Source organism: Lactuca virosa, chromosome 4 (assembly GCF_052849685.1).
Source record: "Lactuca virosa cultivar CGN04683 chromosome 4, Lactuca_virosa_CGN04683_v6, whole genome shotgun sequence".
NCBI classification, from domain to species: Eukaryota; Viridiplantae; Streptophyta; class Magnoliopsida; order Asterales; family Asteraceae; genus Lactuca; species Lactuca virosa.
In genome coordinates this window covers 210,731,296-210,746,289 of record NC_136429.1, presented here as the reverse complement: position 1 = coordinate 210,746,289, position 14,994 = coordinate 210,731,296, and the positions used below count along the sequence as shown (strand labels likewise).

The 14,994-nt window shown below is 34.8% G+C and overlaps 1 protein-coding gene across 1 annotated transcript; it reads left to right on the top strand.

Annotated features, from left to right (window-relative positions):
• Positions 1-12,951: 12,951 nt before the first annotated feature.
• On the top strand, positions 12,952-13,425 carry LOC145105553 (uncharacterized). The gene is made up of 2 exons (XM_079042636.1): positions 12,952-13,199; positions 13,251-13,425. Exons 1-2 carry the CDS (start codon positions 12,952-12,954, stop codon positions 13,423-13,425), a joined length of 423 nt encoding a protein of 140 aa, XP_078898762.1.
• The last annotated feature ends 1,569 nt before the right edge of the window (positions 13,426-14,994 follow it).

Sequence of the window (14,994 nt, the reverse complement as noted above, 5' to 3'; positions counted from 1 at the left end):
AATCGAACGTACTCAGTACATAACATCTCCATGAACTACTCCCATGTTACTACAACTTTCTCCGCAAGAGAATAAGCACCGGTCACCATCTTCCACCAGTCCTTCTCCCCCAAACGAAGAAGGTTCAAGGAAAACCTGACCTTCTGATCCAGTGGGCACGAGAAAGTGAAGAAACAACCCTCCATGTCAGATAGCCACCTCATAGCAATAATCGGCTCCTTGACCCCGTCGATATATGGGGGCTTAGTGTTGCTGAAGTCCCCGTACTGAACCATTTCTCTCCCATGGAATCCCGCAGCAGCAATAGTTGTAGTGGCTTTTGCAACAACAACCTCAGTAACATCAACATATCTCTCATCAAAAAGCTCAATCATCGCGGTCTTGACAGACTCAAACATCTATGGGATCGCCTCCTTAAGAACCATGGTCACCTAAGTGGTGATTATCTCACAAATCTCATCGTTAGTAAATCCTTGCCTCCCTGGGCCTCCAGCTCCTGATCTAGAACCTCTAGTGATCGGCATACTGAAGAGGATACTGGAGTACATCAGAAACGTCAGAATTCATACTATTACAACATTACAGGATCACTAAACGCTCAGGGTTCATGACTTCCTTGGTACATGTACGGGTCCTGTGCTTCCAGTAGTATACATATATACTACCTTCCACACCAACCCATATATGTCTCAAAGGATCGTCACGGACCACCCGAAAACCAAGCCCACTACCAGGATACGCACACATTCTATACTCACTCTCTCGAGAGTGGCTACTTATTCCTTAAGTCGGCCTACTTTGAACCATGATCATTCATGAAACTTCTACTAACCCTATAGCCGCTCATGTATGCTAATCATATATAACACTAGATTTGATAGATAATCGAATGCTTGATTCTACCCTAAGCCCACAACCAGACAAGGAGTGGGAAATAAGGCTAAATCAAACATTCTAAGCTATAAAATCTGAGTTATGTACAACTATGATGCATACACTAAGCAACAACAATAATAATGTTAGTTCCATATAGCATATCAAGAAATTATCCTAGCCTACAACGAGCATGCAATTCACTCACATCATCAATTCACAGAATAAGTGTAGGTATCCTGCGTAATACTTTTCTTCGCTCCGGCTGATTATACACATCGCATCCAATCCGTTGATTATTTTAGAGTTAATTTGGAAATTATTTACAGATCGTTAGTTTGAGTCTGGAATCACACGAGTGTTCATCCAATTCTCTCAAACCAGGGCTCTGATACCAACTTGAAACATCCCAAAAATCATGATATACATTTTGGTTATTCAGACATCATTTTTCATAAACTGTATCAAAAAATCTCTCAAGTCATAGACATCTATAGGATGATGTGTACAATTAAGCCTTTGCCTTCCCAATCATATGAAGTACCCGAATCAATGAAATCTGCAATTGTAGGCCAAAGCTTAGTGAGTTCCCTCCGCCCCCATAAATACTCCACACAATATTACAATAACAATTACATTACATGCATAGAAGGTTTGTTGACCCCTGGCTTCAACCCAACCATCTAAGGTTTGTTGGCATATTGCCTCAACCTAACCATACATGTTTTGTTGTCTTATAGCCTCAACCCACCCATCCTGGGTTTGTTAGTCTACCTCACAAAGGAGTACCACATCAACCCACCCATCTAGGGTTTGTTGGCCTCCCGCCTCAACCTAACCACCAATATGTCGATATATGCAACATATTAAAAATAATTAACAAGTACATGTAATCATATAGATCTACCAATCTAACAAGTCACTACAGTATAACAACATCCTATATATATATATATATATATATATATATATATATATATATATATATATATATATATATATATATATATCAAGATACATAACACAACTTAGTGGGTCAACATTGGTGGCTTCAACCCATGAGTGCAGTGAGGAAAACTCACCTCAAGCTCAAAAGATAACTGAACTAGTCAATTCTCCAAATACCAACTCTATACGTCACTTATACATCAACTAGAAACTAAGCCTCAATCTACTACTCAAAATACCCTAAAATACTTAAAGTAAAACTAGATCAAAATCAAGGTCAACTTCTAGTTGATCTACGCCATGCTTCACAGCTTTACACCCTACATAGAGCCTAAGGTGGCAAAAACATGCAACTAAGGGGCTACGCATTGTGTAGCCTGAGTTATGCCCTGCGTAACTATGTTGTTGCCAAAACTTCCCATTAAGTGCTTAATACAGAAAGACACCACGTCCAACTCTCAGATCTAGGCCTAATTAATGTCCTAAGAGATAAACGTCCAAACTTTATGCATTTGCATGGCTTATCAAGGCTCAAAGACAAACCCTAATCTCATTATAACTTCTAAGACCAAAAACTCATCGATGGATTGTTGGAAGTGGTGAAGATCCAATTTTTATGACTCAACATCCTCAAACATTCATGGAAAAGCAATATACAAGGTCTAGAGCAGCTCATACTCAAGAGGACCAAGAAAATGTTGGATTAATGTCTAAGTCCATAACTATATTTGGTATGTACTTGACCCGACCCGACATGATTCATTTGGGTTGCACTTCACGGGCACAATTTATATGGATAGTCTTTTGAGAATAGTATATTTATGATTTATATTAATATATTATAAGTTCTAATATATTAATATGGAATCATATTATTTAATTAGTATTGATCAAGAATTAATTTAGAATTAATTAAGTGATCAAAAAGAACTAATTAAATATGGACTCTTATATATATGGAATGGACCAAGTTCATTTAGGTTGGGCTAAGCTTTCATGGATGGTCCATGGAGCTTTTAACCCATGGATCCAATGTAAATGAAAGGTCATGGGTATTAGGGTTTACATGGATGTAACCCTAATCCTCCATAATATATAAAGGGGTCCTTGGCTCACAAAATTGGAACAAGTGTGTGAAAATAAGAGTGTGCCGATTTTAGTGTGCATACATATTCTCTCAAGTTCTTCCAAGGTGTTTTGGTGATTTGTGATTCCATTTGAGGCTTCCACACTATTGGGGTTAAGCTCTTAAAGCTTGAAGACATCAAGCTACATCAAAATGTATGTCATCTAACTAGAACTTTGTAGTATAGGTGCTTCATAATATGCTAGTTAGGATGAAACCTTGGAATAGTTAATATTTGCATGTATAATAGAGAAAACATAGATCCAAGGTTTATAGGGTTGCATGTACACCATAGGAGTGTTAGAATGCTCAAAACCCAATAGTGGTATCAGAGCCATGGGTTGTTTTCTGTTATATTGATGCAAATGTTTTATTTTCAAGTTGGAAAAAAAGGAAAAAAAACATGACGTTTGTCAAATTTTAAGATAATTACTTGTTTTATGAAAAACGAATTATTTATAAAATTTGAATCATTTGTTATATGAGTTGAATTAGGTCAAATTTAGTAAAAGATAAAATGATATGATTATTTTATTAGTTTTAAAAGTTTGATCTAAATGTTTTAAGGAGTTACATATTTTGTCATAAAATTTTGGAGCTCAAAAGTTTTTTTTAAAGTTGTGATCTTAAGGGTTTTTGAAACTTCCATAAGTTCTGGATATGAAAGTTTTTTTTTTAAAAAAATTTGATTCAAAGTTTTATGGAGTTACAAAATTTGGTGTTAATGTTTTAAAGAATTCCATAACTTGTTCTTAAGTTATGGAACATGGAAAGTTTCATCATAAAACACCATTAATTCCATAAGTTATGGAATCCAAAGGTTTTCAAGAATTACAAAACTTGCCCTCAAGTTTTGGAATTTGAGAAAAGTTTTTTATGAAAAAAGGAATTGAATTCTAAAACTCTTGGGTTCATAACTTAAACAATTAATTAAATGGTTTTAATTTTGAGTTTAATAATTGGAATTATGATGTTTTGTTGAATAGTTCAAATTAACTCTTATGGACTTTATTAATAGTTAATTAAAGCGTTTAATTAAAAGAGTATTATTAATCCATAAATATATGGTTTCAGTTTAATTAAATTAAAAGTCTAGTTTAATTAATAGATTAAACCACCAAGTATTTTATATGTCTAAAATACACCCTTATACTATTATAATATTAAAAGTTTAATATATTATATGTATAAGAGCAAGTCGTCTTACCATTAGTACGCCTCATTTACGAAGCCGGTCTATAAGGGGGGTATAAGGTTACTGCCTATAAAATGGCAGTTTAATGGGTGTCTACTCTCACTCACCGCTTCCTTGACCGGTGGAGGGTCGTTAGCCGAACAGGTAGGACAAGGACTATAATTCTCCCTTCATTATAAGTATAATGATAAATACTAAGTAACTAAACACTTATAAATTCCCAATCTTAGTTACTTAGGAAAATGTGAATAAGGTGCTAATCCATGAAATTACACTTTGCACTTTGTTTAAGCTGTTAGTGGAGCGTGTGTGGTTAACCGACACACTAACCTGGACTTAACAAGGTAGGCAAAGGGTAACTTAATGTTTATCATAGTATCGTTAGAGCGTGTGTGGTTAACCGGCACATCGATTGAGGGGTAAATATTAAGGGTACCAAGTATATTTGCATGGTTACTTCACACCTTGTTTTGTGATCCTCGGCATCCCAGTCACAAAACCTGAAGGGCACATTCGAGATTGAAACATGCCATTGAAAAGTACAATGAATCTCAAAAGAATCTAGGAGTTTCAAAACCAATTAAAACCTAATAATACATTTTGTTTATCTTGGTGGAAATTGGTGAATCGTCATTCACTTACCTTCAAATATTTTATAGCTTGGATTACGGCATCCCTCTTCCAAGTTATAAAATAGTTTGTTGGGTCCTAGCCTTAATATATCATATTGGGTGTTATATTAAGGACTTAAATCAACTTTACGTGAATTTCTCCCAAAAGATGTCGAGTTCAGACATCTATGATCTTCCCAAATCTCTTGGAACTTTACTTCCTCCACCTCCTCCAATTATTCTCCATAACCCACAAGTTCAAGGTCACTCAAGCCCTAATGGCAAGCAAGGTCTATGTGTGATCACATCTTAGAGATGAAGTCACATATTGACAAGCCGGGAGAGTTGGGTTTTAAAGTCTTGAGAAAGTTGGATGTTCAATCACTTTCTAAGTCACATAGTGAGTTCCTTTGGGACTACTATGATACAGACTATGACATGAACCTTAATGATCATATCTATTTGCTTGGTGCTGTTGAATCAACAATGATTTGGAACGATAGTGAAGCAAATTTGATTAGAAGATCAACTTCCCAAAAACTTTATGGACAGTGACAATGGTGACATTGCAAATCCAGAAAAAACATTCTCTTCCCAATGGAAATGGATTGGCCATAGTCAACCCGGTTGACCAAATGGTAAAGAGAAAGGCTAAGTCTGAGATAGTCCCATTACCAAAGGGTCCATATGTTTATTTTGCCAAAGGAAGGGGCGTTGATTGCAAAGCTTCCAAATTTACCTAAGGATGTTAAAGTCAATAAGTTTGACTCTACATCAGGTAGAGCCCATTATCTAACTATGTTAAGTTCTATTCTGAGATCCTCATTACATGATGTGACTGGGTCACATGTTGATGTTTTAAGAATCAAAGAATAGAGAGAAATCTTAAAGGAAGTATATGCTGATTCTGATCGCGAAGGTGGATTTCGATCGCATCAGAATTTTGAGTAGTTGCTTAATAAGTTATGATATATTGCTAAGGAATAGATAACAACAATTTTCCATGTGGATTGTAAGGATAAGTTTTTCTGCAAAGTTTTAAAATAAAAGAAAATTGTTTAATTTTGTTTATTTGAAGTATCCTTACAATGGCATTTGTGGAAAATTGTTGCTTATATGATTCCACTGACAGCAATATTGGAAAATGGATTTGATTCTTTCATTTGTGGTAGTGTCTAAATTTACCAAATCAGGAAAGTTCCTCATCGCCCAAGTTTCAATTGGACCGAAACTTGGAATCATGCAAGTTGAATAGTATGTTGAATGAGAACTTTCAAGCATTGGAAAATCAAGACTAATTACTTGTTCACATGGATGTGTGAGTCAAGTGAAGGACTAAAGGGATTGAGTACACATTCTTGTGCACTGGTCATGTCCACCACAAAGCTCGTTAAGACTATTTGATTTACTAAAGCTTAGTAAATATGGTTATACTTACAAGTTTAAGTATAATTCTGAAACATTGGAAAAGTCTCAATGTATGGCAGAACGAATGGGAAGAATCAAATTAGGCAGAAAGATAAAAGTTTCTCAAATCTGAAAAGATGGGAGAGTACTTTAGTATCATGTTTGTGATCATCTTGATGATTTAGAAATCATATCACAATTAGTCCTCTAAAGGTCTTCTTAGTGCATTCTTATGACTAAGAAGATGAGTCATGAATTGTTGAAATGGTTAGATCAGGAAGATGAGTCATACTTCGTTCCAAAACAATTCTTAGAGTCATACTCCAAGATTGTAACTCGCGTGACATATCTTAAAGAAAGGTTTCAAACACTTGTCAAATGTAAGAGTAAAAGTGTCTTACTCTTGTACATTTGAAATTGGGAAGTTGTGATGTTTTGGATAAAACAAAGACCAACTAAGGCCAATTGTGTGAAGTGTTTGTCTTAATAAAGAATCCGCACTATCTCTTGAATATTTGGCAAGATAGTCTTATATGTCAAGAGGATAGTGGGAGTCTTAAAGATCCTAAAAAGAATTTCAAGAACTAATCAAGAATAAAACCTAAAGTTCTTCACTAGCACACGACTTGAGGTTTATAACTTATCGTGTTGACATATTCTGTGCCCATTCCAGTTAAAGTTGGCTTTGCATAGGAGTTCTGAAAGTTCTCAATTGGTTGCATAACAACTTGGAAGCAATGGCAGGCCCTGTACTGCCAGGTGGCAAGAAGTTAAGATTGCATAAGTTCAGTCCATATGAGTTTGGATTTGTCATTATCCTTGTCTTGTGACTATGGTTTTGACGATTCACATGGATAAGAACACATACACCATAAAATCTAAGGGTCATAAGGTTTCTCTCCGATTCATGAAAATGATGGTGAGGAAACACTACCACCAAGTAGATTTGAAGCAGATGGCAAAAGGTCTAAACAATTGAGACTATGATTACGACATCCCTTTTCATAGTTCTGAAATTGTTTAGACACACATGCATGCTATCTAAGGAAAGGTATATGATTTTGATAAAGTTTTATCAAAGCATCTCGTATCAGAAATCTGAACTTTGGTAAGAAAGTCAATAAAGTATTGATTTCTAGAAGTCCAGCTGAATTCTGAGTACATGTCAAAGCTAGTGGGAGCATAAGTATTATGCTAATAATCATCATGTAAGTGGGAGCATGATAATTATTGTTAGTGTTGCAAGTTAGCAATGTTAATTATAGAAAACAAAAGTTTCAATTCGTGAGGCTGCAGGGATTGAAAAAGTTGTTTTGCTATAATTAAGGGAGAGGATATACTTCATTTCAGTTCTAAAGGCTTAGATTGAGACCTTAATCATCTTTAGTCAAGAATATATATATGAATTTCATGTTGGATTGGTTCAACTTAAGGAAATTCTATATATTGCGTTCTTAAAATTCGATTATGATTACGGCATCCCTCTTCATAGTCAAATTTTGAAAACATGGCAAATAAAAATATTGTAGAAAAAGACTGGTCTAGAATCATGTCTTTATGTGAAACATCATGAATCGTGTACCATTTGCTTTGGGTACAGGATCGATTGCATGTGCTATAATATTTGTCATTTCTAAATTTTTCCAAATGCCCAGAGGCGTTAAGAAGGGAAAAGGTCTAGAATTGGATATGACTAAAATGATTAAGCAATTGTCGAGGACAATCTGAGGTTTACCAAAGATTGGTTGCTCAGGGACAGTTGGAAGTATAGTGCTAATTTGGAAGGACCATATTGACATATTTTGAAAAGAGGCATCTCTTATTCAGAAGTGATAGTCAAAATGAGAATATGGAGTTGTCTCCATAGGTGGAAGTTATCTGTGTAAGATTAGAAAACTTAATGCAAGAAGCATGTCCAAAGCAATGTACTTTGAATATGAGACTTAGTTTCCATGGAGTTGATCTCCATTGGAATACCTTATAATGACTGTTGACAAGTCTTTGTGACTTTGTACATATTCATTACAGGAGGGTCAGTGCATATAAGTTTAAAATCTAAACAAATTTCGATAAATGATAGGAATTTGAAATTCTCACATTTTTCGATAAGGATTTGGGAGTGTGAAATTAGAATCATTGAACTTATATTCAATTGGTTTATTTCACAAAGTAAGGATCATAGACAAACATAGAGTGCATACTTAGTGTATGGCAAAGCTATTGTTTAGAAAAACATAGTGTACATGCTTGGAGCATGGGACAACTAGTGTTTTAATTCAGGTATAAAGTTGATAAAACCGAAACAATGAATAATGAGTAATCAGTATGGTGATAAATAAAAGTGGTCTATTTATATTCATAGGGTTTGGTACCATATTTGATTCATTTATTATTGTGTTTCACTTTGCATGTTTTGACTTCGATAATAACTAGGTTATTCTTCCGGAATGACTAAGTTATTCAAACCATCCACAGTCGGTCATATGTTGGAAGTAGATATGAATCAAGACTGTCATGGGTTGGCTTGTAGAGGTCCAAGTTGGTGGACAAAGTTGTGCTACAACACTCATGAGTGCTCATAAGTTCTGAGTATTGGATTCAACTCGCGCTCATTTGAATCACTTCATGGATTTTATCACGAGTGATCATGAGACGATAATATCTTATATTCTTCAAACCTAGAGATATGAGTTGTTACTATGAGTTGGTTGTACATTGATTGCACGAAACCGCATTGGTAACTCGATGTTATAAAACGTGCCTTTGTGTATGATTCAACAAGTAGTAGAACAAGCCATATGAGTCGAAGTTTATCCATTCCTTTTACCTTCAGGATAAAAGCGATATCTGTGGGCCCCTCGATGATTTAACGATGACACATGTGAGTGCTTGACCAAGCCAGGACTGATTTGATTTGTTCAATCAGTCAGTCATCATAAATCAAAAATCGGGAAACAACAAATGGACAGAGAGAATGATTATAATCCATGTCTCAGTCCATATGATATCTAGAATGGAGGAATATATGATCCCCTATCTAATGGACAACTCATTGACAAGGTTAGAGTTCGACAACGACTTTAAGAGCTATGATTTCCAGTTAGGTTTTGAAGTCATACTCAATAATAGTTTTAGACTTATCCAAGTGGGAGACTGTTGGATTAATGTCTAAGTCCATAACAATATTTGGTATGTACTTGACCCGACCCGGCATGGTCCATTTGGGTTGCACTTCACCGGCACAATTTATATGGATAGTCTTTTGAGAATACTATATTTATGATTTATATTAATATATTATAAGTTCTAATATATTAATATGGAATCATATTATTTAATTAGTATTGATCAAGAATTAATTTAGAATTAATTAAGTGATCAAAAAGAACTAATTAAATATGGACTCTTATATATATGGAATGGGCCAAGTTCATTTATGTTGGGCTAAGCTTTCATGGATGGTCCATGGAGCTTTTAACCCATGGATCCTATGTAAATGAAAGGTCATGGGTATTAGGGTTTACATGGATGTAACCCTAATCCTCCATAATATATAAAGGGGTCCTTGGCTCACAAAATTGGAACAAGTGTGTGAAAATAAGAGTGGGCCGATTTTAGTGTGCATACATATTCTCTCAAGTTCTTCCAAGGTGTTTTGGTGATTTGAGATTCCATTTGAGGCTTCCACACTATTGGGGCTAAGCTCTTAAAGCTTGAAGACATCAAGCTACATCAAAAGGTATGTCATCTAACTAGAACTTTGTAGTATAGGTACTTCATAATATGCTAGTTAGGATGAAACCTTGGAATAGTTAATATTTGCATGTATAATAGAGAAAACATAGATCCAAGGTTTATAGGGTTGCATGTACACCATAGGAGTGTTAGAATGCTCAAAACCCAACAAAAAATGGGACCAAAAAGGCATAAATTTTAACATCCTAGCTAGATCTAGCAAAGAAATCATAAAGTACAAACATTATACCTTCTGGAGATGGATAAGAGTCAAAAGATCCTAGATCCACAAGCTTAAGCACTCCAATCTTCAATAATGGGGTGTTCCTTCTATAAAGTGCACCAAAATATCATACAAAGGCCTCAAAAATCACTCAATGAATATAGTGTTTAGGGAGGTGAGTATGAAGGGGTGGAGGCTGATGGTAAGAAGGCCCTCAAAGGGTTAGAGACCATAAATAGGGATCACAACACCAAAAATTAGGGTTGGCACATACACGGCTACGCCCTGTGTAACCAGCTCTACGCCTAACGTAAAGCATTTGAGTCTTATGTCCACTACTCCTCCTACGCCCCACGTAGGTTAAAAACACTCAAGTTCTAAGACGTTTAAATAAAAAGGAAATAAAGCATACCTGCAAGTACCGGGTATTACAGAAAGAATATTACATAAAAACCCGCATTTTGTTTTGCACAACTTAGGGGAATGTCATTGAGGACATATGCAACCCGTTGGCATATTTCACAACCAAGGACCTAAATAAGCACCTCACATACATATATTAAACCACAGGTGCCTAGAATCCTTTTAAACACTATGAGTTTTCAGACACATCATTATCATCATAGTTCAATGAATGGTCCTAAGCTTCCTCTATTGAAATTGATATGTGTGGTATACATATTGTTATACATTAAATAAATATAGAAGCACAAAGATATATTAACATAAATGAGTAAATGAGATCACGATCGACGACGAGGCAAGGAAATACATGATATTTAGTAGAAAATATAGTCAAGAGAAAAGAAATAAGAGAATAAAGAGGGATGTAGAAAAAATTAATGTGAGAAGCATAACAACGCAAAATATGGAAGATGATGGTTAAGAAAGAAAAAGTGTACATACAAATGATCATCTACAAATCATGGAAAGGTTGGAAGGGATTTTTTGATATATGCAGGCCAAGAGGAAACGTTTGATAATGTTTATCATGTGAGCTTGAGGTAGTTATATGTTGATAAAAATTATTATCACGGGGAGTGGTTTAATCATACCAACTATAATGTAACGAACGTTGATGATCAAAGACACCATCAATCATATCTTGTGTATTTTATCAATATGACACTATATACCATGATATCAACACTTTATGCCCTCCACATATGACCATTATCAACTACCACAAGAAGAATGTCATCAACGAGAACTCGATCCCATTGGTACAAGTATATTTGGATTCTTGGTGGGATGATTGAATACGGTTAATCTAAAAGTGGAACCTTTGGAAATAGTTTAGTATTCCCAATAACACCCATACAAGTCAACCACAATATAATTTTGTAATGAGGACCAAATGAATATTTCACATCTAATTAGGTGAACTTTATTTTCCATCAACTTAGGTTGCACAAACTAAGCATTTTTCTTTATTCATACACAAATTGTGTAAGCTAGACACATAGGGTTAAGTAATTGTCTTGGCCGGGTTGTGTGGATACTCATTCTATTAGGTGCTCAGGTACTTCATTTTATTATTATTTCCATACATTTTACTTAATACGTTCAAATGAATAACTTATTTTTCATGTTCGCTTTCTTATAATCATAGTTGTACACCTAACTAACTAGAACATTCAAACCTTACACTTAAGTTGGATTTGTATAATGAGTGCAAGTACCACACCGTTTAGGGCACTTATAAGATCATACTTTCAAGACATTGTCAACATGAGAGTTAAGAGTACCAAATTTCCACTACCTATTAAGAACTTGGCCTTAGTGGTAGGTCCTTAGCGAAGACTGGAGTATAAACCATTATTATATGAATCAGTCGAATCCCACCAACCTTTCCATTACCATCAAGTTGCTTCTCGACCTTTAATCAAATATGAAAAACACTCACATATGTCAAATTCTATTGGAGGCTTATGAAACCATAAATTAATTTCAAGTCTAATATTGTGTAACAACCCAAAGGCGATACATAGATTTTAGGACACATCGCATCACATTTGAAGTCTCTTGGACCCTTTGATGAACTTCTATACAGATAGTCTTCCATATTATGGTAACCTAGAAAATCTTCTTGTGGATAGTTGGCTTGTAAGAAATTACCTGATTTCAAGTTCTTCATATTTTCCCATGTCTTGAATTTGGAATTCCCTTTTAGTCTTCATTAGTTCTTCATATGCTCCCGCCAAAGAGAAACGTGGTTTCAAAGTTTAATCGGAACTAGATTTAGTTCCATGTGGTTCAACATGTCTTTCATATCTATACATGTTTAATGGTGCTTAACCATGCGTTAAACTCGTCAGTATGAGGTTTTCCCAAGACTCATGGATATCAATCCTCATGCCATTGGTTATGTGTAGGGTTATCGTGGTTACCATGTTATGAATCGAGTTTTTTTTTCGTTGCAACGTGTATTGATTGTATTCTATCTCTATATAACATGGATCACAATTGTGTGATGATGCATTGTTACCTCGTCCGATGTTGTTATATTAGTTAGTCTTAACAACTATTTGTTAATAACTTCACGTGTTTATCACGTGACTGTTAGTTAGTTTAGTAAGCTTCCATGTCAAGTTAGTTAGTGAGAAACTTGTATTAATAATTTGTTTGCTTGTGTAAGATGTAATCAGTTAGTGAGAGAGTAAAAACAAAAGAAGATTCCTTCTCTCTACTTCCTCTTCCTCTCCCTACATTTCACGTTCATGTTCATACCAGAATCAACATGGTATTAAAGCTGAATCTGATTCATGCTCAAAGTTTGATTCATTTTTTTCATTAAGATTTGTTTAATTCATCTTCTTTATTTGTTGCTTCAATGGAGATGACTGGAACAGTACATGAAAGTTCTAATTCCGCTAGAACTCAAATTACTTCTTTAGATCCACTCTATCTTCATCCCTCAGATCATCCTGTTATGCAATTAGTTACCAAACAATTTGATGGATCCAATTTTGGATCGTGGAAGAAGGCGATTACAATTGCACTATCTGCGAAGAACAAACTGGGATTTGTCAATGGTAAAGTAACTAAACCTTCCGCTAATCACATCAATTTTGATCTCTGGCAATGATGCAATGATATGGTGACATCATGGATTTTGAATGTCCTCTATAGCGATATTGTTGAATCTGTTCTCTATTCACCCACTACTGAAGAAGTTTGGAAAGATCTCAATGATCGATTTGGTCAATCAAATGGTGCAAAATTGTATCAACTTCAAAATGAGATTTCAGATCTCACTCAAAGAACTAGTGATTTGGCTAGTTATTTCACCAAACGGAAAAAATAGTGGGTTGAATTAAGTGTTCTTTCTATCATACCAAACTGAACTTGCTCTGCAGCTCATGAGATGCAATAACTTCAACAAAATCAAAAGCTTATCAAAATTCTAATGGGGCTAAATGGAGATTATAGTTCCATGTATTCTGATGATGAATCCTCTTCCCAAATTTATCAAGGCCTATTCTCTTCTCATTCAAGATGAGAAACAACGTGATGTACAGTCTTCATCACACTTTTTACTTGAATATGCTTTAATGAATACAAGATCCAATGTTACAACAAACAATTTCAAATCCAAAAATGAGAACAAGAAGAGTCTATCATGTTATTTCTGCAAGAAAAGTGGTCATACAGCTAATAAACATTATAGACTAACTGGATTCCCAAAGGATTTTAAGTTCAACAAGAACAAGGTTGTTGCTAATGTGTCTGGTCAATTTCTCTCAGAAGATGGTCCTAAAGAGTCTCGAACTTTGACTCATTCAATGCAAGAACTCTCTAATGATCAGTATCATCAATTGTGTTCTCTATTGAGCAAGCTTAATAACAACAATATTAGACAAGAATCTTCACAAGTCTACAAATTTGGCTGGTAATGCTTTATTCTCTGAAGATATTTTTGATTATCCAATTAAATATCATTGTATTGAAACTAATGCAATGACATGGATAATAGATTTAGGAGCCACTGATCATATGTGTTTTAATAAATCTGCTCTTATTAATATTCAAAAGCTCAAAAGTCCTTATCAGATTACTTTACCAAATGGTCAACAAACTAATGCTTATGAGTTTGGGAGTGTTGTCTTAGCCAAATCTATCATACTTCATCATGTTCTTTGTGTCCCTTTATTTAAGTTGAACCTTCTTTCCATAGCCAAATTGTACAGACTTTTACGAACTTTAGTTGTTTTTTCAGAACATTTTTGTTTCTTGTTACAGGGCCCTTCTCAGAAGAGGCCTCTGGTTCTTGGTAGACATCGTACTAGGCTCTATTTTTATAATCAAATTCTAGTAGCAATGAAGTAGTAGTTCTTTCTGTTACTTCAACACCAAAATTTCATTCATCTGTTTTTGTTTTCATCTTTAATTTTGTTTCTAAAAACATTTATGTATCTGTTTGGCAAAAAACACTTGGGCATCTTCCTATGTACAAGTTAAAAACTCCCGATTTACTTAGTAAATCATATTTTATTGATACTTCTTGTGATTCTTGTGAAGTTTGTTCTAAATCTAGACAAAACAAACTCCCATTTTCCATTAGTAATTTATGATAATCTATCACACCCCGCCAAAGCTTATGGTTCATGTTGATACATGTTGATACATGGGATCCATATCACACTAAAACTTATGATAATCTGTCACACCCCGCTAAAGCGGAAATACGGGGCGTGGCAGTACAATGGATTTCATAGCAAAAGTTAAAAGACAACACCAACCATAGTATTAAAAATCATTACAAATTTACAATGAGTTTGAACAAATTTTTAATTGAAATTATAATGTAAATTGAAATACAACACATGCGAATGCTCCTAAAAGTGATGTGTCCCTCAGTGCCACTTACTTGATG

What these genes read in the sequence shown, in the direction of transcription:
- LOC145105553 (XM_079042636.1), top strand. Translation starts at nt 12,952, where the DNA reads ATGGAGATGACTGGAACAGTACATGAAAGTTCTAATTCCGCTAGAACT. An exon ending in CACATCAATTTTGATCTCTG is followed by an intron (nt 13,200 to 13,250) that starts GCAATGATGCAA and finishes TGTCCTCTATAG; the next exon opens with CGATATTGTTGAATCTGTTC.